The following is a 27,566-nucleotide window of genomic DNA, read 5'->3' as shown; positions in this document are numbered from 1 at the left end:
CAAGAGAGCCCACAGAGCTATCAGACCACCGGGTCCTGCTGACCCCAGCAAAAAGACTCTGAGGAAGGTAGTAATTCCTTCAGTGAAGTTTGGGGACCAGTGTTAATTTGTAGAGTGAAGACTGTGGAAGCAAAACAGAAATGTCCATCAGGTTCCCTAGACAGGACCTCTAGCGTGTCTGCAAAAACAGCCATTCAATTTTATGAGGGTTCAGAGTTGAGAACTGACTATTGCTTACCAAACTCACAAGAAATTGATGCACTGAACAGGAGGCAGCTTTTAGATTCCCTGTGGAACATACAACTTACCAAGGACTGCATTCTTGTGACCACCTTCCTGATATCAAGGTATTAGGAGCCTAATTAAGATTCAGAAGGCTGCTCGGTGAGCCAGTTTGTTGAGTGATCCTTGCCCCACAGTAAGGTCTATTTCCCTCCTACCTGGAAAAGTCAGGAACTCTCTCCTACGGACAACATAGAGCAAGCACAGTACCTGGCACATAGTAGGCACATACTTATTTGAGGGAAAACTGTCAAATTCCTGCGCACCCATGCAGGCAGCAAGTTTTACTGTCTCAGTTTGCATGCTAGGCACTGTGCTAGACCCAACTTTAAGAGTTCACAGCCTCCTGGGGCACCTGGGTGGCTCAGTCAGTTGAGTGTCTGACTTCGGCTCAGGTCAGGATCTCATAGTTGGCAAGTTTGAGCCCCGCGTCAGGCTCTGTGCTAACAGCTCAGAGCCTGGAGCCTGCTTTGAATTCTGTGTCTCCTTCTTTCTCTGTCTCTCCGCACTCACACTCTGTCTCTCTGTCTCTCTCCCAAAAGTAAATAAACCTTAAAAAAAATTAAAATTAAAAAAATTTTAAAAAAAGAGTTCACAGTTTCCTAAGGGAACCAGATAAGCCAGTAAGGTTTCAATTCATTGCCATAATAAATGTTATAATTTAGATGTGCCAAAAGAAGTGGGGAAGGCCCCATTCCTAGATTCCATGCATAGTTTATGACCTGTCATTCAATCATTCTACAAATGTGAGGGCTACCCTGGGCAGGCATTCTGCTGGTCTCTGAGTTAAACAAAGTTTGATAAAGAAAAAAGAATCCCATTTACAATAGTATCAAAAACAATAAAATAAATAGGAATAATTTAACCAAGAAGGTGAAAGACCTGTACACTGAAAACTTGAGACATTGATGAAAGAAACTGAAGAAAACCCAAATAAGTGGAAAGATATCCCATGTTTGTGAATTGGAATAATTAATACATTAAAATGTCCATACTACGGGGCACCTGGGTGGCTCAGTCGGTTGAGCGGCCGACTTCGGCTCAGGTCATGATCTCACGGTCCATGAGTTCAAGCCCTGCGTCGGGCTCTGTGCTGACAGCTCGGAGCCTGGAGCCTGTTTCAGATTCTGTGTCTCCCTCTCTCTGACCCTCCCCCATTCATGCTCTGTCTCTCTCTGTCTCAAAAATAAATAAACGTTAAAAAAAATTAAAATAAAATAAAATAAAATAAAATAAAATGTCCATACTACTTAAAGCTATCTATATATTCAATGCAACAACTATTAAAAATCTAGGGGCGCCTGGGTGGCTCAGTCGGTTAAGCGTCCAACTTCAGCTCAGGTCACGATCTCACGGTCTGTGAGTTTGAGCCCTGTGTCGGGCTCTGGGCTGATGGCTCAGAGCCTGGAGCCTGCTTCCGATTCTGTGTCTCCCTCTCTCTCTGCCCCTCCCCCGTTCATGCTCTGTCTCTCTCTGTCTCAAAAATAAATAAACGTTAAAAAAAAATTTAAAAAAAAATCTAGTGGCATATTTTACAGAAATGGAAAAAAAAAATCCTAAAATCTGTAGGGAACCACAAAAGATCCTGAATAGCCAAAGCAACCTTGAAAAAGAACAAAGCTGGAGGCATCACACTTCCTAATTTCAAACTAAACTACAAAGCCATAGTAACCAAAACAGTATGGTACTGGCATAAAAAGATATATAGAACAAAGGAATAGAATTGAGAGTCCAGACATAAGCCCATGCATACGTGGTCAGCTAATATTTAACATGGGAGTCAAGAATACTCAGTGTAAAAAAGATAGTCTTTCTAATACATGGTGTTGGGAAAACTGGATATTCACATGCAAAAGAATGAAATTAGAGGCCCCTAACTTGCACCATTTACAAAAATTAACTCAAAATAGATTAAAGACTTAAAAATAAGACCTGAAACTGTAAAGCTCCTACAAGAAAACATAGGAGGAAAGCTCCTTGGCACTATTCTTGACAATGGTTTTGTGGATATGACACCAAGAACACAAGCAACAAAAGCAAAAACAAACAAGGGGGACTATGTCACCCTGAGAAGCTTTTGCACAGCAAAAGAAACAATCAAAACAAAAAGGCAACCTCCAGAATAGGAGAAGGTATCTGCCATAATACAGGTAAGGGATTAATATCCAAAATTTATAAGGAACACCTATAACTCAATAGCAAAAATAAACAAATAAATAATCCAATTAAAAAAATGGGCAGAGGACCTCAATAGACATTTTTGCAACAAAGAAATTCAAATGGCCAACAGCTACATGAAAAGATGCCTAACACCACTAATCATCAGGGAAATTCGAATCAAAAGCAGAAGAGATATCACTGAGGATGTAGAGAAAAGGGAACCCTAGAGCATTGTTGGTGGGAATGTAAATTGGTACAGCCACTATGGAAAACAATATAGAGGTTACTCAAAAAATTAAAGATAGAACTACCACATGATCCAGGATTTCCACTTCTAGGTATATAGCTAAATGAAATGAAATCACTATCTCACGCATTTGCGTTCACAAATTCATTGCAGCTTTATTCACAACAGCCAAGACATGGAAACAACATACATGTCAACCAACATATGAATGGGTCAAAGATATTTTATATGACACACACACACAAACACACACACATACACACACACAGACAGAGAGAGAGAGGAATATTATTCAGCCATAAAAAAAGAAGGAAATCCTGCCAATTGTGACCATATGGATGGACCTTGAGGGCATTACACTAGGTTAAATAAGTCAGACAGAAAAAGACAAATGCTTTATTATTCCCCCTATATGTGGAATCTTGGAGGAAGAGGAGAAAAAGAATAAGGAGGAGGAAGAGGAGGAAGTAGAGAAGAAGAAGGCAAACTCATAGAAACAGAGAAAAGAATGGGGAGAGTGTGTTTGGTCAAAGGATACAAACTTCAAGTTACAAGATGAATAAGTTCTAGGAATCTAATATACAACATGGTGACTATTGTTAACTATTCCATATCATATACCTGTACTTGAAAATTGCTCTCAGGGTAGATCTTAAATGTTCTCGCCAAAAAGGATATATACACATAATTACATGAGGTGATGGATGTGTTGATTAACCTTAGTGGTAATCTTTTTTGCAACATATATGTATAGCAAACTGTTGTGTTGTACGTCTTAAACTTACACAGTGTTATTTTTGAATTATATCTCAATAGATCTGGGGGGAAAAAAGTCTAATAACTCTTGGAGATACCAAGACATATAGTTGCAGCTAGATAGTCTTATAAAAACAATAGTCCAAGGGCGCCTGGGTGGCTCAGTCGGTTAAGTGTCTGACTTCCACTCAGGTCATGGTCTTGGGTTTGTGAGCTCGAGCCCCACATCAGGCTGTCTGCTGTCAGCACAGAGTCCACTTCGGATCCTCTGTCTGTCTCTCTCTGTGCCCCTCCCCTCCTCATTCTCATTCTCTCTCTCCCCCCAAATAAATAAATAAATAAATAAACTTTTAAAAAATAGTTCACATTTCAGAGTTAACAGAAAAATTATTTTGAGCAGAAAACATCTTATCTGCATTTTAAGAAGGAATTGTGCTCCTGAAAGCTTGACTTGTTCACAATCTTTTCAAATACATTCTCAATCCAGGCTCATGCACTGTTCACCAAGCATTGATACTGATTACATTTGTAACTGGCTAGGGTACCAGCACCTGTTCTGAAAGGGTTGCATGAGCTTGTCTCCAAGGTTCCCCCAGCCCCATCAGGAGCCTAACCCCTGCATAAATATATTTTTTCTGCCCCATCCTAGGAGGTCAACTGTCTCTCCAGAGGCTCCTATAATGGACCCTGAGCTCCCAAAGTAGAAAACAGCACCCTCAATACAGACTGGGAGGGTTACTGTCATTTCTTTTTACCCCTTAATCCATCTCCAAGTGGGAAGCCTCCTAAATTTAAGTACAATGCATGAGTGAGGAATCACATTTGGGTATGTATCTCTATGTCCTCCACTTTGCCCCCAGCGATCCCAAATTAAAACATTATTCTAACCTAGGAAAATCCTGTATTTTAATATTGACACCATTCATGTAATTGTTTTCAGGAAAACAATACATATTTGCATAATGACACATTTGCAAAGATGTGTCATCATTTGCTACCATTTGCCTTTCCATGGCCTAGAGAATTATTTCATTTTATCTTCTCCCGGAAGTTCCCATCAATTCTTTTTTTAAAAAACTTGATTGTGAAATTAGTTAACCAAAGGGGAAATTTCTCAGCTCTCTACTTCTGCTTTTAAAGAATATAAAAGAATGAGATTGAAATTGGCAGAGAGCAGATCTCTCGAGGCACAGCAGCCCACTCCGGGATTCTATTCTCTCCAGTCAGTCTTCATTACTCAGGTACAACTTGAACTAACTCTTCTTTATGACTCGATCCTAATCAAGTCTCTCTGTCCCTCTCTCCCTTCCTCTCTGCCTAAGGGCTGGGTTTTCTATAAAGATACCACATGTACTACTATGGTTATGATTTGTGAAATATTCTGGGAATGGGCACTGCTTATGTAGCAGCGGACATCTGAGCGATCAGTGTCAAAGCCTCTGCTCCAGATCTAACGAATACGCTCCTGGTTTGGGTTTGGGTTAGCAACTGTTTCTTCTGGACCCAAAGGAAGGCTCTTTCACACACTCACTCATTCATTCAAAGGCTGTTTCTCTGCATGCCTGCCATGTTGCAGGCGCTAAGGGAAATTCACATAAGAAGGCGGCCCTCGTGGGGACTGGCCTGGCAAGAAGTTACTCATTTTCTCCTCTTTACCCAGGTTTCTGAAATGGCCATGGCAGCAGTACCTGAACTCACCAGTGAAATGATGGCTTACTACAGGTCAGTGGGGAGACTGAGACTAGCAATGTGAGCAGGGTTCCTCTTTCAAGAGCGGAGTGTTATCTGTGCTTGGAGATCAGATTTGTCCCCCAAACTGCCTCTTCCAGTGGCAAGTGGGGTTCCAAGTGAATCTGGTTTAAAGACATATTTCCCACTACAAGTCCAGCCTTGGGACCGCATAGGACATCCAGATGTGGTTGCTACAGGGGCTTCCTGCAGATGACAAACAGGAAAAAAAGATTCCAAGTGCACAGTACAGGGGACTCCTTGGCAAAGTTTGGCCTGATGGAGAGCAAAAGTTCAGATGTTAACTGGGCTGGAAGTTAGGTCTCAGGCTCCAACAGAGAGTACAAAGGATATCTGCCCCACCTCCCATGCTGCCCGTGTATATTAGCATAAAACTTGCCAACAGCTTTCAGTAGCTTTAAGAGACAGGCTATTTGAGTTTCCTATTAATAGTGGAGACTGTTTGCAGGGAAGGGAAAACAAAACGTGTCTGGGAGACTAACTGAGCAATCTCTCTGTTTTTATTACAGTGATGAGAATGACCTGTTCTTTGAGGCTGATGGCCCCGAAAAGATGAAGGTGAGACCGTGGGCCAAGCTCACAACTCCTGGAGGGACTCTGACATGAGAAAGGCTCCAGGAAAAGGGTTCTGGGCCACCTTGTTCCCGTGGCATTTTGTGACGGAAGGACTTTCACCTCTTCCAGTGAGGCAGATGCGGATGGCACGATATCGCTCCCACAGTCACTCACTGGGGCTTGGCGATGGTGGCCATGTTCAGGGAGGGCGAGGAGGAATGGCTGTGGGGATAAAGTTTGCTATCTCTTGTTTGGAAGGCGGCCCCGGCTCCAGTGCAAATTTAATTCTCCTTTTAAGAGAGGGTTCAGCCTACATTAGTCACTGAAGTCCTTGGGAGTTCATGTACATCTGCCCCCTTTAAAGGTAGAATAGCTTTTTGCTCCCTGGGATAGAGCTGATGACAATAAGATGTGGATGATGTAAACAAAAAGATGAATTGGGAGTTGAGAGAAAATCATTCACTTGCTATTTGACCTTAAAGAAGCCATTTCACCCCCTGGACCTCTGAAATATAAGGGGCATGCACTAGATGATCTCTTAGCTCTTGGCCTCCTGTAACCTTCAGTTCTGAAATACTGTCAGTGATAGCTAAGTTTATCCCAGGAAATGGGTGTTTCTCTGACTCTCACCTTTACTGAGAGCCATTTTGACATTCAGGATGTCCCTTCTTTTCTGTATGAGGCCTAATAACTTTCCAAGGTGCCATCAACCCAGCCAGGTCAGTTGCACAGATTAGCAAGCAGCCACTTTTCTCGGACTTTTTTTTTTTTTCTTCTTCAGTTCATGGCAGCTTCCTCTAGCCTAATAAGTCAGTCCCTATTGCTGTTCAAAGCCTATTTCTCTAAATGCTTTAAAACCAGTAACTGGTTTACTCCAGCCCTGAGGGGAGGTGGTGGGGGGCGGGGTGCTTCTCTGTCTGGCTCTTTCCCTGCTGTTCCTTCCACAGCCTGTCTCTCCCTCTGCCTCATCTGGAGCCTCAGCTGTGAGCAGGAACTTCTCTCACTCAGCTTTCCTCTGTGCTGTTAGAGGCCTCTTTAACTGTTGAGCATTCAAACCATTATCAGCCACCAGGGCAACCTCACTTAAGCCCTCATGCAGTTTTGCGGTTTCTCTGAATAACGGGAAAGTGGGAACGTATTTCACACATAGTAACCACTTGTAAAGTATTTGTAGAATGCTTATAAAACAGTGTTTAGAAAAAAAGAAAGAACTTGTATAGAATAATTAAAAACCTGTTGAATGAACATAGATGAATAGAAAATGTTATGATCATCATTGCCATGAAAAATTAAATATACAGTGTTAGAGCATTAGGGACCCAAGAGGACACAGTTGAAGAAGGTATAAATTTATGGCCAGGTGGAGTAGTTTGTGAAGAAGATAAATGAGGTAGACATAGGTTTTATTCTAAAAGAATACCCTCTAGGCCATCAGAAAGCCCACAGTTCCGGTTTGGGTTCTGTCTCTAACTCACCATGTGTCCTTGGGTAAACCACTTAACCTCTATATGCTTCAGAGAGAAGAGAGTTTATCATTAGAAGCTCAGTTATCTCTAAGGCCCCTTCTACTTCTCTGATGTCAAAATGGGAGTTCTCTGGCCCAACCACCTTAACATACTCTTCCTGGCTCTCTCCACAGGGCTGCCTCCAAAACCTGAGCCACAGTTTTCTGGGAGATGAGGGCATCCAGTTGCAAATCTCCCACCAGCCCGACGACAAGAGTCTTAGGCATGCCGTGTCGGTCATTGTGGCTATGGAGAAACTGAAGAAGATATCTTTTCCCTGCTCACGGCCCCTCCAGGGTGAGGACCTGAAGAGCCTCTTTTGCTGCATCTTTGAAGAAGGTACTTAATGAGAACCAAGGGCAGACAGGAGATCTCTGGTCATGTCCTTTTCAGAGTCCATAACTCAACAGACAACTAACCTACCCTAAAGCTAAAGTCCTTCAAATGTAGAAGCGCCAGCAATGAGAGAAAAACAGAGAAGCCTAGAAACTAAATGAATTTAGTTGAAACTATTCTTAACACAAAAGCGCCATAACTATTCACATTTGCCAGTTACTCTACCATTCTCAGAGGTTTTCATCTGCACTACCTCCTGCAAGTCTCACACTGTCCCTGTTGGGCTAGTGTTATGGCCGTTGCCATTTTACGTGAGTAGCTCTATTGTTAGTCTGCAGCCGGCAATGGAACTGCAGCCCAAATCTACATCTCATGATGCCAAGTCCAGAGTTCTCGCACACCCCAACTTCCTCCCCACCAGTTATAATCGAAGACCAGCTACACATGCTCAGATGTCCTCCAAAACACCAAATTCTGCTGCCTTACATCATCTGGCCTGCCTTTCCAATTTTCCTCCTAAACAGCATATATGCTCCACATTTCAGAACCCATCATCTGTGACACGTGGGATGACGGTTTTGTGTGTGATGCGGCCATACAGTCACAGGACTACACGTTCCGAGACATAAGCCAAAAGAGCCTGGTGCTGTCTGGCTCATACGAGCTTCGGGCTCTCCACCTCAATGGACAGAATATGAACCAACAAGGTAACTGGGGACGTTTTGATTCCTTTCTTGGCCTCCTGACCCTGTGCTAACTCTCCACATTTTTAACAAAGTAGTACAATAAGGCAAATTATGACCTAAGTGGAAAAATGTATAATGTATAACAGGTAAACATTTGTGTTTTGGTCCTAGCAAGGACACCAGATTGATTCCCTTAGCATGTTCATTTTTTAGCAAGAGATGAGACTCTGAGAAATTAGAATGCTCAAGCACACCCAGGACCATTGTCCAGCCAAGTCTTTGAATGATAGTGTAATGTCAATGCTTCCATCAGAAAGGAGTCATTTGATGGACATGACCTAACTGCCTGTGGGTTCCTTTTTCCTGCCGTTGAGGTTGAAACTAGGATGGTGAGGAGATACTGTGTCCATCCGCATTCCCAACCCTGCCCCCTTAACCCAAACATCCTTCCCGCCCAATACCAGATGGTTCCTTGTAGGGAAATTTTACTGGCAAGCAGGAGCTTATCTCTCTCTACTGTAGTCAGCAAATGTTTCAAGTCTGGAGAGCCCATTAGTTGTGGGAATCCGCCTGGCACCTCACCACTGTGGCTGAACCCTGTATGCAAGAGGGCAGCCAAGGGAGCAGCTGAAAGGAGCAGGCTGTTCCCTTCCAAGGCTGCTGACCTTGGAGAGAGGCATCCCAGCCAGGCCAGGATGAACCTGTTTCTTCAGAACTGGGTTGTGAGCATGACCTCAAGGCCCCCAAATGAGATGGTGGTGACTAAGGAAGATTAAGATGAGCGTCTCTTTGAAGCCTCTTTTCCCAGCTAAGCCTCACCTCTCCCAAGTTCTTCCCACTTGTTGCTCCAGGTTCCTGAAACAGATCTGTGCCTGATTTCTTTCGGGAGCCCTGATCTACCTCTTTTCTTGCCTTGCACATTGATCAAATTGTTCTGCCCATACGGATGGGCACGCCAGTGGCCAGTCACAAAATGGCTTCCTTCTTTCAGCATTTAAAAATCAGACCCCCTAATTCTTCATTGCCACTGTGATGAGGCTCTAAGAAACCCCTGCAGACCTTCTTTCTAGAAAATATGAATCAAGCAACTAACCCTGCTACTGTCTGTGACAAGCCAAGTTATCCTGTCTGTTGGGCCATAAGAATCTTAGTGTGGGTTCCCACAGAAGATGTTAATTGTACGAGTCCTGGGCTCGAGGTCCAGTTGTTGGGCCAGCCCTGCATGGCTGTGCGTTCCTGACCACAAGGCCCCTTTCCGTTCTCTAGTGGTGTTCCGCATGAGCTTTGTGCATGGGGAGGAAAATAGTAAGAAGGTACCAGTAGTGTTGTGCATCAAGAAAAATAATCTGTACCTGTCCTGTGTGATGAAAGACGGGAAACCCACCCTACAGCTGGAGGTGAGTACCAGGGGCTGAAGGCTTCCTAGGCTTCACTGAAGCACATTTAGCCCTCATTTATTTCCAAAACAACCACCTTTTTTGCTTAGAAAATCTGGGAGCGTATCTACTTGGTAATTTTGCATAAATGTAAATACATTTAATGTAACTACCAAATGCATGAAACTTTCACTCCCACCACGGAAAATTAAGTCATTTTGCTGATGTTATTATGTCCTGCCATTGTGACCACCCAACAGATTATACAGTGTTAGGTTTAGAAGGCTTATAACATTGTTAGGGCTACTCCATTTGGTAAATGACACCTTAGGAAATGAATCAATTCAAGGGAGCTGTCACCTGTCATCTCCTCCACTCTCCAAATCACCTGCCACACCACCCCCCTAACCAGCTTTGCCAGCAAAAGTTTCAATTCTAAGTTGAAGTCATTCTAACCAGGGCCATAGAGAAAAATACAACAAAAGTCCCTGGAAACTAGGTAGTCCTACAAGTTTTCACCTAATGTTCACTTTTTAATAGAATTCTCACCTATAGGGGCTCCTGGGTGGCTCAGTTGGTTAAGCGTCCGACTTCGGCTCAGGTCATGATCTAACAGCTCGTGAGTTCGAGCCCCACGTCGGGCTGTGTGCTGACAGCTCAGAGCCTAGAGCCTGCTTCAGATTCTGTGTCTCCCCTCTCTCTCTAGCCCTCCTCCACTCATGCTCTGTCTCTCTGTGACTCAAAAATAAATAAACATAAAAATTTTTTTTTTTTAATTCTCACTTATATTATGCTCCCTACCATTTGATACTAAGTTTCAGAAAAGAGAAAAAGCTCTTTTAGTCACTACACAGAAAGTTGGTATCACAAAGATAAATCAGGAGTCTGGATCCTGGTCCTATGACTCATCAGTTTCCTCTCTAGCTGAACAAGAGAATAACTTTACCTGAGTGTCTTTGTCCCTTCCCTCATAAAAATTCTTATTTCTGTTTTGCTGCAGATGTTAGACCCCAAAGTTTACCCAAAGAAGAAGATGGAAAAGCGATTTGTCTTCAACAAGACAGAAATCAAGGGCAATGTGGAATTTGAGTCTTCCCAGTTCCCCAACTGGTACATCAGCACCTCTCAAGCAGAAGAAATGCCTGTCTTCCTAGGAAATACCAAAGGTGGTCAGGATATAACTGACTTCACAATGGAAAGCGCTTCCTAAAGAGACCTGTACCCTCAAAAGAGCCCAAATGTGCTGAAAAACCCCTGCTGGCTGGCGGAAGGGGAATAGAAGGGCTTAAACATGGCCTCAGGCTGAACTTCACTATTATCTAATCAATGCACAGCTGCCTTCCTTAAATCACTGCTAAGAAGATCTGTCCGCCAGCCAGGAGGAATAACCCCTTCTTCCCAGGGCCAATCCTCAGGTCCCCTCTACTGAGCCAGGTCACCTTTATCTCTTCTACTCACTCAAAGCCACCCTGGCAGAAACCATTACACTTTAGGTTCAAAGAAACCCTCTGTCCTTTGTGCCCAGCCTCTGATGAACAACCTCTTAACTATTTATTTATTTATTTATTGGTGGGTTAGTCTATTTAACTTAAGTCAAGAGGGCCAAGAAGCATCAATGTCTGTGAAAAGAGCTGAGCCTTCAATATCTATGAAATTAATTTAATTTGCACTAGTGTGCCATCTTTATACCAAGTCCTTTCACCAAGGCTGAAAAATGTATAAGCTCAGATTGTTTACAGAGGAATATTTATGAATGATTAAGTATGATCACTCTGCTTCAATGATTCTGAAATAAATTTCACTGAAAAAAAAATTTTTTTTTCTATGTGGTAATTGCCTTTTCTGGGATCTGATCCAGAAGAGTAAAGATAAATGGGGCCATGAGAGTTCTCCTTGGGAAGCTGTAAGCCCAATCCTCATCTCTGAGTGTGGCAAAATACCTAGGAACATCACCGGCCAGCAAAGACAAGCCTCCCTATCCCTCCCCTTCATTTCCATTTTTCAAGAAAAGGATATTTGGTACACAAGTCTCATCTGAAGAACAGGATGAGCTGAAGTAAGGGAGGAAGGGTTGGTGGTAACAGCCACCAACAATTTCTCCACTCATTTATTCAACAAACATGTATTAGGGAAATGCTATGTACTAAGAGCTACAGAAAGAAGACAGGTAAGGCATTTCTAGTTAGATAGGAGAGGCAGATATATACAAGCAAAAATAAGGCAACCTGGCAAAGAGAGATAAGCTAAAGTATGAAAGGAGCAGCCAGGAGGAGTGACAACATCCACTGTGAAGGACAGAGGGTCAAGGAGGACCGACCTATGAGTCAAGCCTAAAAGAATGAGCAGGATTCCTTGTACAGAAAAGAAGGGAAAGGGTACTCTCAGTAGTGGGACCAGTATCATCAAAAGCATGGAGTGAAGAATAAAGAATGAATGATGCAAAGAGTAAACTTTCAGATTTGCAGAAGTCACCAGAAGCAAAGTCAAAACACCAAAACAACCTAGGGAAAAAATACTTGTAACTGTATCTCACACAAAGGGATAATTTGTTTAATATATAAAGAGTTCCCTCAAAAGCATTAGAAAAAACATGAACATAAATCCAACAAAACAATAGGCAAAAATCTAACAAAACAATGTATTAACAGGCAGTCCACAGAAAAGGAAATACTATTAGATCTTGGACAGAGTAAAACATGCTCAACATAACTTATAAGAAAATTGAATTAACAGTACTTTGAGATAACAGTGTTATCCTATCAGATTACCAAAAATCAAAGTTTAACAAGACACCCTGTTGGGAAGACTGGGGAAACCCCCACTCTAAGATACTACAGGTGGGAGTATAAATTGGTACAACTCATGTAGACGAAAATTTGATAATAACTATGAAAATACAAATAAACAACCCCTTTGGCCCAGCAATTTCATTCATGGGGATTTATCCTACAGGTGAAAATATACCCATGTGAAATGATACATGATCAAAATTACTCATTTCACATCACTTGTAAAAGCAAAAGATTGGAAATAACCCAAGTGTCTATCAATGGGAGCCTGGCTAAATGAATTATGAGACATCGATACAATAGAATGCCATTCTATATGCATTCTATAATGCAGCTATAAAAGAATCACAAAGCATTCCACACCAATATGTTGACTACAGTATAGCATTAATAAACTCTTGTCATATATTGTATTTAATGTAACTGGCAATAAAGCAGCAGAGGAAAGGGTCTATATCTGCAGGCAGCCTGACCTAGAATGAAGCAAAGCCTTCCTAAGCTTACTCTTGGATGGAAAAGCAAAGGACTGTCTCTAGGTGCTTTGAAGGGACAAAAAAATGCACTAATGCCAACTGTGGGCACCTTCCAACGTTCTGAAAAATCACTGATTTCTGCCAAACACCACAGCCTGAGACTGAGCGTCTGAGCATGGGAGACAATCATCCACAATCCCTCAGTGAGAGAGAGAGAGAAGAATCATTGGCTCAGTTGTGATCATGTGATGTTCGGCATCACATACTACTCGTATTGCAAGACATTGTTCGTTTATCAAGATAAAATTTATTAGAAATGTTTGCTCATCTTCAGAATACTCGCAGAACAAGCTAGGGCACAGGAGCTAGATGGAGGCCCTATGACCTGGCAATAGCTCCTTCTCCCAACTCTGTCTGCTTCATAACTGCAGTGCAAAGGATGGGAAGGTACCCAAGTGGTGCTCATTCTCAGTACATAATAGAGCTGGCAGGAGACAGGCTGCTGGTCCATGGATGGTGCTCATTCCCCAGTACATGATAGAGCTGGTGGGAGGCTGGTGGCCAGTTCAGGGAAGAAAGCAGAAGTACCCCTGGGATCCCCAGCAGTGATACTGTCCCCTTTCCTTGGTTGATTGATACAATCCCACCCACCTCTCTCAGGTCCAAAGGGAGAACATGCCAGAAAGAATGACAAACTTGAAGCCATTGAACCTTATGAGGAAGCCAGATTCCAAATCAACTATATGAGTGCAAATTGGTACAGCCATTTGGGAAAGAAACTTGGCCATGTCTAATTTATTTTTTTAATATTTATTTATTTATTTTGAGAGAGAGAGAGAGAGAGAGAGTAGGGGAGGGGCAGAGAGAGGGAAAGAGAATTCCAAGGCCACTCTGCACTGCCAGTGCAGAGTCCCATGCAGAGCTGGCACTCACAAACGCTGAGACCATGACCTGAGCCAAAATCAAGAGTCACTCCCTTAACCGACTGAGCCACCCAGCCGCCCCATGTCTAATTTATTTTTAACATGACTTATGACTCAGCAATTCCACTGTTTGGTGCCTTCCCCAAACAATTTCAAGGATGTTTATTTTAGAATTGTTTATAAAAAGTTCAACAAAGTAAACTTTGTTGAAACAACCTAAATGCCCCCTGGTAAGGAAAAGGTTAAATAAACCATGCTAAGTTAAAAAAAATTTTTAATAGTGCTGAAATGGAAAGAGATTCAGACAAGTCATCAAGAGGAAAAGTCAAATTGCAAAACTGTTAGCACAGGATGATACTATTTACATAAAAGAAAAAAGCACTGCACATCCAAAATGCATGACCATGTGCTTCTAAGAGTATGTAAGGCAGAGAACTCTAGAAGGGTACTGACTAGACTAAAAATAGTGGTTACTTGGGTTAGGGTAAGGTGGGGGTGGAGCAGGAGGGGAGGTCGCTAAGAAGAACTTTAGCTTTATGCTTGAATTTTTTACAAGAAGAATGTGTTTGTGAATTACTTACATAATTTTTTTCAATCCTCTGCATTAAAATGTTCAAAAGACATGGGTTTCAATTCTCGGAACTGAGCCAAAGACTAAAATTGACCCTCCAAGGGCTATTCTATTCCTGGTTTGGAGCAAAGTTCTTTCCCTGATAAGAGCTCTCCCTTTCTCTGCACTAGGTGTTCTTATCCTGGAAAAGAAAAATAACCTATTTCTAACTCTTAATTCTTTTTAACATTTATTTATTTATTTTTGAGAGAGAGAGAGAGAGAGAGAGAGAGAGAGCCAGCATGCATGCACTGTATGCAAGCATGCAAGCAAGGGAGGGACAAAGACAGAGAGGAAGAGAGAGAATCCCAAGCAGGCTGCAAGCTGTCAGCACAGAGCCCACCACAGGGCTTGATCCCAGAAACTGTAAGATCATGACCTGAGCCGAAATCAAGAGCCGGATGGATGCTCAACCCACTAAGCCACCAAGAAGCCCCGAAATAGCCTGTTTCTAAGTGGAAAGGATCAGATGATTTGATCTGATCCCTCCCCAGAACCAGAACCCTCCCCCCACTCTACCAACCGCATGCAATATAACGGAAGTAGGTAGTCTTTACAATGGGCTGGGAAGTCGATTTGTCTGCACCTCCAGCAGGTAACACACCACACCTACCAGCTACCAGCTTTCAAGGAGATCCCATGTACCCAGACAGTGGGAGGCAAGTGCTTATAAATTTGAGTCCATACAGTTAGGGTGTGGCTTATCCTATATGCTTGGGCTGGAGTAAGCAAGTATCTAGTGGGGGGAAGGTAAGTGATGCAGTGGTGTGTGGGAGCTTGTCTAGGTTGGGGGTGGGTGGTTGCTACAATGTCCTTCCAGTGAAGGAAGGATAAGTCAGCCTGCCTTCTGTGCAGACCTGCTCCCTGCCACATTCCTCATCCCCCTGGACAGCCTTGCTGAATTATCCACAAACATCTGATTCAACTGGAAGCCAGGGTGAGAATGACTTAGAGAACTGGTGTGATGCCCACTCAGGGATGCAGAACCAAAGTCAGAGCCTCCTCCCAGTTCTTATCACATCTCACCCAGATCCTGACTTCTAAATTAGCACTTTGGAGCAAGCCAAGTGAACAGATTTTCCCCCTGGGAAGTCCCAAAGCAGTATGTTTCTTATTTGTAGAAGTATGATTGTTTGCTTCCACAAATAATCATGAAAATTCAAATCCTTCTTGGAAAGCAAATCATGAAACCATGAAACGAGGCACACGGACCAGGAAAGGTAGACAAGGAGGGTGCCAGGGGCCTAGGCTACTCTCTCAAATCAGGGGTCTCCCTGTCTCTGAAAACATCTCACCTTCTGGCAAATAAGGCAGCTGCAGTTAGAGGGATCCAGGTGAAGCCTGTGCTTGGGTCCCTCAGGGGACCAAGGTGTCAGTTGTTACTGGTATTCAGCCACCCTCTTCCTGGCCCTGAGCTTCCACACAGGCTGTTTGAAGGGGCCAATGCTTCTCTTTCTCCCCAGCCCCTCACCTCCATCCCGGCACCCAAACCCATCAGCCCTCAGAGACAGAAAAGGTATGACATCCTTTATATGCCAGGGATCAGAAGTGTGAGATGAGGGAGTCCTAGCCACCACCTGAGCATCCTGACACTGCAAGTCAACCTGAAGAATCACCTAGCCAGACGGTCCACATGGTTTGTGTGTGACTGCTCAGTTTGGATGAGTCCCTGGAGCAGAGGGATGTGTGGAATCCAGATACATACGGGAGCATCTACACACTGTATTTGGCTTTAAAATACAATATATCATTGGGCTGCCTGGATGGCTCAGTAGGTGGAGTGTCTGACTCTTGATTTCGGCTCAGGTCATGATCCCAGGGTCCTGGGATGAAGCCCCACATCGGGCTCTGTGCTGAGGGTAGAGCCTGCTTAGGATTCATTCTCTCTCTCTCTCTCTCTCTCTCTCTCTCTCTCTCTCTCCCTCTCTCTCTTTCTGTCTCTCTACCCCACTCGTTCTCTCTCTGAAACAAAAAATAAAGTAAAATAAAATATAACACATCAGGAACACCTGGAAGAGATGTCAAGTAGAGGAACTAAGCCTCGGTGCCCTCCTAGCCTTGGGGATGAGACCCTTGTCCCAAGTATGTAATGTACTCGATGCACCATCCATCATGGGCCTCACTTCTAGAGCAGTGAGTCCAATTCCTTCCCCAAAAGACCCTTCCAGGGCCCTAATCCTTGTAAGATATTGGTCTTCTGATATTTTAGCATACAAACCACCTACAAGAATTCTGAAAAACTATGACTTCACCCCTTTGCCAACATACATGTTTTAGGTTAAAATCTAAAATTTTTTGTGATTTTAAATAGTTAATTACAAAGGTTATCATTTCTGGAATACTGTAAGTTTGACATAAAAAGAAAACTGCTACATCACTTATAAACATATCCAACAAAATCCTAATACCTCAGTGACTGATTCTTACTGTCATCCATCTAAAAATTACATGTTATACATCTAAAAATTCCACTTTAACGGGAGAAAATTAACAGCATTCCTTTTTTTCTTGAACTGATATATCCATTCATTTCTCCCATGAAATTTTAATATAATGTAACACATATCATGCCTAAAAACATATTACTGATCATTCTATGATACTTCTTTGCAATAATAAAAATGTGTTCAATCAAAACTTAATTTAAAAAAAAACTTATTTTTTTATGTAAATATAGGACGTTAAATTAAAAAAAATTCTTCTAGATTGAGTCATCATTACAATTATTGTTAGCATACAATTGATCAAAATAACATAAATATATAAACATATTATGAATATTGATTATTAACGGGGCGCCTGCGTGGCTCAGTCAGTTAAGCGTCTGACCGGCTCAGGTCATGATCTCACAGTTCGTGAGTTCGAGCCCCACGTCGGGCTCTGTGCTGATGGCTCAGAGCCTGGAGCCTGCTTCATTCGGATTCTGTGTCTCCCTCTCTCTGCCCCTCCTGGATCATGCTGTGTCTGTCTCTCTCTCCCAAAAATAAATAGTAAAACATTAAAAAAAAAAAAAAAAAAGAGACTGATATTCTTTATTTAAAAAAATACATATTGATTACTTGTGATATATCTTGATGAGACCAAGCTTTTTAAAAAATTATTTCATACATTTATATATTACTCATAATTAGAATGATCCTATTCAACATTGATCCTATAGGTAGTGGGAAAACATGTACATATAAATAATACATAGATAGGAATGAAAGGAATTTTATTGTAGCTATGTCACACAATTCTTTGAAATCTTTCTAAGTTACTTGCCAAAATCACATAGTCAGTCATCTATCATCAAAAACTATGTTTACAAAGATGTAAAAGATCTGTATGCTGAAAACTATAGAAAGCTTATGAAGGAAATTGAAGAAGATATAAAGAAATGGAAAGACATTCCCTGCTCATGGATTGGAAGAATAAATATTGTCAAAATGTCAATACTACCCAAAGCTATCTACACATTCAATGCAATCCCAATCAAAATTGCACCAGCATTCTTCTCGAAACTAGAACAAGCAATCCTAAAATTCATATGGAACCACAAAAGACCCCGAATAGCCAAAGTAATTTTGAAGAAGAAGACCAAAGCAGGAGGCATCACAATCCCAGACTTTAGCCTGTACTACAAAGCTGTCATCATCAAGACAGCATGGTATTGGCACAAAAACAGACACATAGACCTATGGAATAGAATAGAAACCCCAGAACTAGACCCACAAACGTATGGCCAACTCATCTTTGACAAAGCAGGAAAGAACATCCAATGGAAAAAAGACAGTCTCTTTCACAAATGGTGCTGGGAGAACTGGACAGCAACATGCAGAAGGTTGAAACTAGACCACTTTCTCACACCATTCACAAAAATAAACTCAAAATGGATAAAGGACCTGAATGTGAGAAAGGAAACCATCAAAACCTTAGAGGAGAAAGCAGGAAAAGACCTCTCTGACCTCAGCCGTAGCAATCTCTTACTCGACACATCCCCAAAGGCAAGGGAATTAAAAGCAAAAGTGAATTACTGGGACCTTATGAAGATAAAAAGCTTCTGCACAGCAAAGGAAACAACCAACAAAACTAAAAGGCAACCAACGGAATGGGAAAAGATATTTGCAAATGACATATCGGACAAAGGGCTAGTATCCAAAATCTATAAAGAGCTCACCAGGGGCGCCTGGGTGGCTCAGTCGGTTGAGCATCCGACTTCAGCTCAGGTCACGATCTCACGGTTCGTGAGTTCGAGCCCCGCGTCAGGCTCTGGGCTGATGGCTCAGAGCCTGGAGCCTGCTTCCGATTCTGTGTCTCCCTCTCTCTCTGCCCCTCCCCCATTCACGCTCTGTCTCTCTCTGTCTCAAAAATAAATAAACATTAAAAAAAAAATTAAAAAAAAAAAAAAGAGCTCACCAAACTCCACACCCGAAAAACAAATAACCCAGTGAAGAAATGGGCAGAAAACATGAATAGACACTTCTCTAAAGAAGATATCTGGATGGCCAACAGGCACATGAAAAGATGCTCAACGTCGCTCCTCATCAGGGAAATACAAATCAAAACCACACTCAGATATTACCTCACGCCAGTCAGAGTGGCCAAAATGAACAAATCAGGAGACTATAGATGCTGGAGAGGATGTGGAAAAACGGGAACCCTCTTGCACTGTTGGTGGGAATGCAAATTGGTGCAGCCACTCTGGAAAGCAGTGTGGAGGTTCCTCAAAAAATTAAAAATAGACCTACCCTATCACCCAGCAATAGCACTGCTAGGAATTTACCCAAGGGATACAGGAGTACTGATGCATAGGGGCACTTGTACCCCAATGTTTATAGCAGCACTCTCAACAATAGCCAAATTATGGAAAGAGCCTAAATGTCCATCAACTGATGAATGGATAAAAGAAATTGTGGTTTATATACACAATGGAGTACTACATGGCAATGAGAAAGAACGAAATATGGCTCTTTGTAGCAACGTGGATGGAACTGGAGAGTGTGATGCTAAGTGAAATAAGCCATACAGAGAAAGACAGATACCATATGTTTTCACTCTTATGTGGATCCTGAGAAACGTAACAGAAACCCATGGAGGAGGGGAAGGAAAAAAAAAAAAAAAAAAAAAAAAGAGGTTAGAGTGGGAGAGAGCCAAAGCATAAGAGACTGTTAAAAACTGAGAACAAACTGAGGGTTGATGGGGGGTGGGAGGGAGGGGAGGGTGGGTGATGGGTATTGAGGAGGGCACCTTTTGGGATGAGCACTGGGTGTTGTATGGAAACCAATTTGACAATAAATTTCATATATTGAAAAAAAAACTATGTTTAATGACTTATTATTCAACAACTTATTTAGGTCCTTCTTCAGTTTTGTTGGAAGTTAAGAAATGGAAATCACCCGAAGCCACAAAAGTCCTTGGGGTCCTTCACTGGGGACTGAGACATTCCCTTTGTTTAGTGCCCCAGGGGTCCCGATTCCCCAGAGCAATGTAACTTCCTGAGAGGAGCCATGTGTGGGAAGACTGGCGTTCTCTTCTTTCTTGAAGGGTAGAAGAGCAAATATACAATGGGAAGTGAAGGTAAGCCTGCCTCCTTTCTGCTATTCACATGGCTGCCTGCCCTCATGCTGTTTATTGGACTGGATGAATGCCAGGAGTGACCACAGCTGATGTCAGGGCATCAGGTGACTACACAGCACCTAATTGAGCTCTACTTCGTGGTGAGGGGTTAAAGGTTGGAGTGAGAGGCCTGGGCCCACTCTTAACTCTGACGTTTTTTGTTCCTCTGTAACAATGCAGGGTGGGAGCAACGTCAGGTATCAGCTCTAGCATCTGTGGATCAGTTCATCATCAGTGATAGGAAAATAACCAAACACAGCAATAGGATGGAGAATAACTGGGTGGGTTAGCAATGAAAGATGTTATTTTTATTTTATTTTAGGTAAGGTGGTCAGGAAATGTCCCTCTGAGAAAGTAGCTTAAGTAGAGTACTGAATATAGATAAGGTATCAATCTTGCTAAGATCTAGGGGAACAGTGTGCCAAAAGAAGGGAACTTCTAGACGTGAAGTCCCCAAGGTCAGAAGTGGGCTTGACATAAATAAGGCACAGGAAGAAGGCCAATGTGGCTGAGGCAGGGTGAGCACAGGAGAGACGGACAAGGGCCAGGTCTCTATGCAAGAAGGGTGGACCTAGTGTGTCATGCAAAACCATTGGAGGTTCTTAAACACGGAAGAGATAATCTCTTGTATTCTTTATCATCTTGCTGTTGTGTGAAGAATGGAGCCTGGGGACAGGAAGAAAGGATGACAAAAGTGGAAGCAGAGAAACTAGTTAGGAGACTGTGGCAATGGACTATGCAGGAAATAATAGTATCCTGGACCAGGGTAATAAGTGGTGGGGGATATATTCTGGGCATAGAAACAACAGAACTGGCTGATGGAGTAAATGTAGCAGATGAGAGAAAGAGAGAAATCAAAGGGGACTCAGGTTTAAGAGCTGAGTAGCTGGGTAAATTGGGGTATTTAAAGAAATAGGGCAGCCTCGGGAAGCAGCAGATATCATGTTCTTTTGTGGAGAACGGGGTGGACCAAAAGTTCTGTTTTAACCAAGCTGTATTTGAGACACCTATTAGCCACAAGAATATAAAATCCAAATCTCCCTTTAGATTCAGATTCAGAAGTATCTGGCATGTAGCAAGTGTATGATGCCATGGGTCACCTGATACTACCTAACAAGAGTGAGTTGCTGGAAAAGAAAGAATGGCTGAAGACTGAGCCCTGGGAATGACAACATAGAGAGGTTGAAAGGAAGAAATAGACCATCAAAGGAGATTGAGGAGGAGTAACCAGTGAGGTGAGGGAAAAACCAGGAGAAGGGAGAGGACAACAGGAGAAAGCGGGTAAAGGAGGAGGTCCAGCAGGTCCAACAATACAGAGAGGTCATGTACATGAGGACCTGGCCATTGACTCTGGTGAAAAAGAGGTTGTGGGTGGCCATAACAAGAGGACAGAGCTTAAGGACAAAGCCCTTCTAGGAATTGATTCAGGAGAGAATGAAAGGCAAGCAAATGGAGCCAGTGAGTAGCCAAGACTCCTTTGCATAGTTTTGCTGTAAAAGAAAAGGGGGAGCAAGAGGGATAGAGAAACACAGTGGTAGCCGGAGAGGGCTGTAAAATCAAATAGGATTTTTATGTTTAAGATGGGAGTTGTTATAGCACATCAGTAGGTTTGGTAGGCTCGTATAAATCAATCGGTAGGAGGGAGAGAGAAATGATACAGGAGAGGAAAAGGAGGATCACAGGAGGCAAAGCCTAGAGTAGCCCTGAGGGAAGGTGAGGAAGGGAGGTGATGTACATGGATAGATACAAGTCGGTCAGTAATTCCTGGGGGAGAAATACAAGGCAACTCTTCTCCTGACAGTGCCTGTCTTCTGAATGAGATCCACAGAGTGTGCTCAGTCACACTAGCTACTCAGGTCCCTGTGGGTGTTATTCCTGCACAGACTGGGTTCTCCTCTCCTGGCTCCATAAGCAGGACCATTTTCACTGCCCAGATCTTACTCTCAAACCAAACAGGTTGAGCTGCCCTGGCCACTGGCACATTCTCTTGGAGTCATCCTCTGCCAAACTCCAAATGTTGTTGTGCTTTCCTTCAACCCGTTTTAAGGTCCTACTGGATTCTAGAAAAGTCTCAGAGGCATCTCCCTCCTACTCATTATCATATGGCAGCTGTGAGCAGTGGCTATCACAGGTAATAAATGCATAAGAATTTATGCCATCACAGGCACTAAATACATAAGAATGCTGAGATTTTAAAGCACTCATTAATCATTATAGTGAGTGCAGAATTGTAGTCTTCAGCAAATGTTGAAAAAAATCAGATACTAAAAAATTTGTAAATTAGCTGATAAAGCAATAAAAGATAATAACTAAGTACCAAATAAGGGGAAAGAGCTCATCTTTCTGTATCAGGTGGAAAAAGTTGAAAGCAGTTAAGATAAAAATTGGGCAACGGTAACATTTGAAAGGTCTATGGGGCTTAGTTGTGAGACCATTTCACAGCTAAGGCTTCCCACTGACTTACCAGCCTGGCCCCAACTCTAAGAATTGACTCTAGGAATTACAGGTGGTTTGCATCAAGTTACCCAAAAAGAGACCAATGACACTGTCTCAAATTCTCAAACCTATAGCTCAAAACAAGTTCCTGAATCTGACCCAGGAACCTCAGGGTCAGAATCTTTGGCTTAGGAACCATCTCAGATGGTTAATTGGTGATCTGTACCCCTGTATTAAATGGCTTTACAACTCCAAGAAAATGTTTAAGAAAAAAAAAAAAAGCATAGAGCTGATGATGTAAATGAAACCCACAGCTTTAACACTTTTATGTTTAGAAATAAGTTTTAAGATTGTCCCGGTAATCTGTCTTTGTTACTCAATGAGTTTGAAACAATTAAAGAAACTGAAACATTAAAGAATCTGAAATTTATCTTTGTAATTTCAATTTGAAATGTGTAATTGATATTAGACTTCTGGTTTTAATTTGAAGGGTAGAAAACAATTTGCTTATGTTTGTAAAAATTGTTTCAATTTTTATAGCCTGATTTATTACTTTGGTTTTCATTTGCTTTTTTTTTTTTTTTTTTTTTTTGAAGTTACAGGAAATTACTCAGATGCTTGGAAATATTTTGTTTATTAGGTTTTTAAGTCTGCCTTGGCAGGCATTTGGAGTATTTGAAAGAATTATATATTAAATTTGCAGATACATTAAATTTGTAGTTTAAAGTATTTAAGGGACCTCAATTAACTGTGGTAGAAAAGAAAGGTAAATATTTAGGGGAACTTAATACATTAAGCAATAAAATAACTGAGCAGGAACTTAAAAAGTGAAAATGGTTTTTCTCATTGTTATACCAAAAACTGGCATTATAAATAGAATAGCAATATTTTTTAAGTTTATTTTGAGAGCGGGGGAGGGGTAGAAACAGAGGGAGAGAGAAAGAACCCCAAACAGGCTCCGAACTGTCAGCGTGGAGCCCAACATGGGGCTTGATCCCACAAACTGTGAGATCATGACCTGAGCCTAAATCAAGAGTCAGACGCTTAACTGACTAAGTCACGCAGGTGTCCCTAGAACAGCAAGAGTTTTAAGTTGAACTTAACATGTTAAGAAAATTTTGGCTTTTTGAAATTTATAATTGTAAAAAAATTAATTATGTAAATTTAGGCTCCAATAATTGTAAATGTCTTTTCCATGTATACATGCAACATTTAAACACTGAACCACCCCCCACCCAAAAAATTTGACATTAAGGAAGTCAGCCTCCTTCACAGCACTCAATTCAGAAGACCACGGAGGGAGGACCCTCCCGGAGTGGTCTTTATGAAGCTGTGCCTGTCTTACTCCTTCCCAGTGCATTAACAGTCCCTTTGAGTCCCTGATGATGAGTAACTATGCTGCTGAGTCTCAGCACTGAGTCCCAGAAGGACAAACATCCATCCATATCCTGCCACCCGCTGCCCACCCCCCACCCCACACACTCTTTGGCAACAAAAAGCAATTTGAATTTAAATTTTCATGAACCCCATGAAAAGTATACATAGCCCCAGCCACATTTCTTGGAATTTTCTTTTTCTTTCATCCATTGCCACACAGCTGTCTCCACTCTTTCTCTTCCAAATTGTTAGAATCCATATGCCATGCCCTAGACTCCCTGCTCTTTACAGATTTGGCATCACTAAAGTCTAAATAACTAGACTGGCTAAGATAGAACTGCCTCTTTGAGGTCAGAAATAAGAGGGAAAGGGCTAAAATATTGTATTAAGAAAGGTTATCTAAAATGTGGGGAAAAGACAAAAAGACTATTTGTGCCTTTTCACTGTCTAACGAACCCACCTAAAAAGCATCCAATGCTGTAGGGCAGGGGTCCACAAAATATTTTCTGTAAGAGGCCAGATAGTAAATCTTCTAGGCCTGAGGACCATAAGGTTTTCTGGCACAACTATTCAACACTGCTGTTATATCTTAAAAACAGTTATTGACAACCTATAACAAATGGATATGGCTGTGTTCCAATATATTTTTATTACAAAACAGGCAGAAGGCCAGATTGAGCCCACAAACCAGTTTGCTGACCCCTTCTCTAGAGGAAAGTATCTTTTTGTTTGATTTAAGGCCCAGACACTATAGAATTAGACATTAACTTGCAGAAGATTGAGGGGTTGAGTCATTTTTGTCCAGTAAAATAGCAAAGTAGTTCTGTTCAGAAAAATGGTAACCCAGCTGCTATGATATTATTGCCCTGGTTTATATCTAACCTTGCCATCTTACCCCAACGTTCTTTATTCCACTGACTTTATGTGTATGTATATATATATATGCACACACACGCACACACACGCACACATATATGTGTGCGTGTGTGATGTATGTATATATATATATATATATATATACATACATACATACATATATAGGTATCTATATCTATGTATGGAGATTATATAGATATGGATAGATGGAGATAGAGATAGAAAGATATAGATATATAGATATATAGATATATAGATTAGATATAGATATAGATGATATAGAGACAGAGAGAGAGAGATCTGTCCCTTATCTCCTCCTTTGACTAGCTTTGCCATACTTTTGGTAGCCTTAATATGGACTTAAATATATTTTTGACACATTTCCTATATATTTGTGAGAGAGTTATATTTTTTATTTTTTTTTTACTGTTTATTTACTTTTGAGAGGGAGAGAGAGACAGAGTGTGAGTGGGGGAAGTGCAGAGAGAGAAGGAAACACAGAATCTGAAACAGGGTCCAGGCTCTGAGTCCAGCACAGAGCCCGACGCAGGGCTGGAACTCACAGACCACAAGATAATGACCTGAGCCGAAGTCAGACGCTTAACCAACTGAGACACCCAGGAGCCCTATGAGAGTTATATTTTTAACACCTTAAAACTTATACTTTGACAACTTCTGTCAATCATTTTTTTCCTGTCTCCTTAGAACCAGAATCACTTGGGTTACCCTGGACCAGACTGCCCCACCATTCCCCAGGCCATGGAAGCTTTGCAGCCCCTCCTCCAACCCTGACCTACCCTCAGTGCTTAAGCTCCTGGAGTTAAAAGACACTTGGACAGTAAGACTGGGCTGGGTGGATTAAAAAGAAATGCAGGAAGCAGGATCTACCAGGGCAAGCTCTACCTGTCCTGACTCTCTAACCTCACCCAAGGAGGTCTGTGGGGACAGGGAGGGGACCGCAGTCTCCACCTCCTCCTCTGCTCCCCAAACCGTGAGTCACGCTGAATGCAATAAACCTTGAATAGAAGAGTACAAAGGCAGTAAGTATCTGAAATCTTCAAAATGCCTCTCCTTTGGCCCAGAAATTCTACTTATAGGAAAAAAGCAGGGATATGTAGCAAATTTTATGTATTTTATCGATGTTTACTAGTATTATTCAAACTAACTTATAAAAAGTTGGAAAAAACCTGATCACCCAACAATTGAAAACCAGTTAAATAACTTTTGGTATATCCACATGATAGAATATTTTGCAGCCATTGGAGATCACATTTAAGTAGACTATCTTATGGCAAGGATAAAGTTCATTATATGGTGCTGCATGAAAATAAAAGTAAATTACAAAATAAGCAATTTTATTCAAAAATTAATGAGTACATATGATATATGCATATTATATATATGCAGAACATGTAACATTATATATATACATATATGTATACACATATATAATATATAGCATGATATGTTACATGTAATTTATATTATATATAATACAATATAATACACATTATATGCACATACTATATATTTAATATCTGCTCTAGAGAGCAGAAAGATTAGACAAATATGATAGTGAAGGTGGGCTATATCTATCCTCCTGCTTACCCTGGGGGACTAGTTTTGAGCCCTCAGGTTAGGACCAGAGAGCAATGCAACAATTTTTTTGAAAGTCTGTGTCTCCTGCTGTTTGCGGGGAGCCAAATGACAGCATAACTGTTGAAGACCCCTCCCCACTCATTCTACAGGCTGTGGAGCAGCTTTCTGGAACTCCCAGAACTTAAGGAAGTCAACTGTAGAAGAGAGGAACCAAAGATGTGCATGGACTTGCCCCTGAACTTGTGGGCTGCACCACAACTGTGGAAAATTCCTAAAACAGTGGGGAGACTTGGGGAGAAGGCAGAGGCCCTGCATCAGCAAGTCCAGGCTACAGTCCACACACAGTTGTTTGTCTCTCTGGCTGATAAAGTCTCAGAATCTTTGGTCCCAATATTAAGTACCACAAGAGGCATACTAACCGGGTCCCATGACCACAAAAGGAAATAAACATAGACTCTGGCTTGGGCAGGGAAGGTGTAGGGAAGAACAGGGATGAAGTTCAAGACAGCTTTCATAAAAGCTAGACCCCAAAAAATGAGAACTTCTATTAATGGACATGGGGCAGATGAAACAGAGGCAAAGAAGATAAAGAGAGGGAAGTGCAGAGGGCAGAGTCAGATGTGACCAGAGGGAGGGCGGGACATGGCTAGTATAGAAGGAGGCAAGGCTGGTGTTTAGAAGAAACAGAATGCCACAGGACAGTTTGGATTTAATTCTGTGGGCAAATTAAATTTAATTCTGTGAGTAAACTGGTCACCCCCAACCCTGTGACCTAGCTCCAAGATAACAGGGGTTTGTTGAATGTCTGCTTCCACCCCACCATTCCCTCCCTCTTAAGAAGAAAAAGAAGACTGAGGCACAGAGGAGGGCAGTGACTTGTTCCAATGGCACCATGATTTGGCACAAAACAAGGACCAAACCTCATATCCAAGTATGCTGACTCAGGCTCCCTTCATCACTAACACATCTATTTTAGCCACCATAGACTGTCTGTGATATTGTTCACCATATCACCATATCACCATAGACTGTGATTTTGTTCATGGCCAATGTTAGCCATCAGGTGCAGAAGAAGAAGAAGAGTGAAAGGCTGGGATTCCAGCTTTTACACAACTTGATTGACCTATAATCATACTTAACTTCTCTGCTCTATCTTCCCACTTATAAAATGGATTCCTTTGGACCAGATGGTATCTAAGGTCCTTTCCAGTTATAAAAACAAATGGTACTAGT

General features: G+C 41.9%; 2 protein-coding genes across 9 annotated transcripts in view; one reads left to right on the top strand and one right to left on the bottom strand.

Annotated features, from left to right (window-relative positions):
- IL36G (interleukin 36 gamma) overlaps nucleotides 1-27,566 on the bottom strand; it is a 172,844-nt gene that overhangs the window by 92,071 nt on the left and 53,207 nt on the right. The gene's annotated exons all lie outside the window — the stretch shown is intronic.
- IL1B (interleukin 1 beta) lies at nucleotides 4,619-11,396 on the top strand. The gene is made up of 7 exons (XM_060655054.3): nucleotides 4,619-4,686; nucleotides 5,106-5,167; nucleotides 5,704-5,752; nucleotides 7,389-7,593; nucleotides 8,136-8,297; nucleotides 9,543-9,673; nucleotides 10,653-11,396. Exons 2-7 carry the CDS (start codon nucleotides 5,115-5,117, stop codon nucleotides 10,860-10,862), a joined length of 810 nt encoding a protein of 269 aa, XP_060511037.1. The 5' UTR covers nucleotides 4,619-4,686; nucleotides 5,106-5,114; the 3' UTR covers nucleotides 10,863-11,396.

The sequence above is a fragment of the Panthera onca genome, chromosome A3, assembly GCF_046562875.1.
Source record: "Panthera onca isolate mPanOnc1 chromosome A3, mPanOnc1 haplotype 2, whole genome shotgun sequence".
In the NCBI taxonomy this organism is placed as follows: domain Eukaryota; kingdom Metazoa; phylum Chordata; class Mammalia; order Carnivora; family Felidae; genus Panthera; species Panthera onca.
Note: the sequence above shows the minus strand (reverse complement) of the source record. Positions and strands in the feature narration are given on the sequence as shown.

Bases quoted from the DNA above. Each gene is read 5' to 3' on its own strand.
- IL1B (XM_060655054.3), top strand. From the start codon at position 5,115: ATGGCCATGGCAGCAGTACCTGAACTCACCAGTGAAATGATGGCTTAC. The intron at 5,753-7,388 runs GTGAGACCGTGG...CTCTCTCCACAG, and splicing joins ATGGCCCCGAAAAGATGAAG to GGCTGCCTCCAAAACCTGAG. The intron at 8,298-9,542 runs GTAACTGGGGAC...TCCGTTCTCTAG, and splicing joins ACAGAATATGAACCAACAAG to TGGTGTTCCGCATGAGCTTT.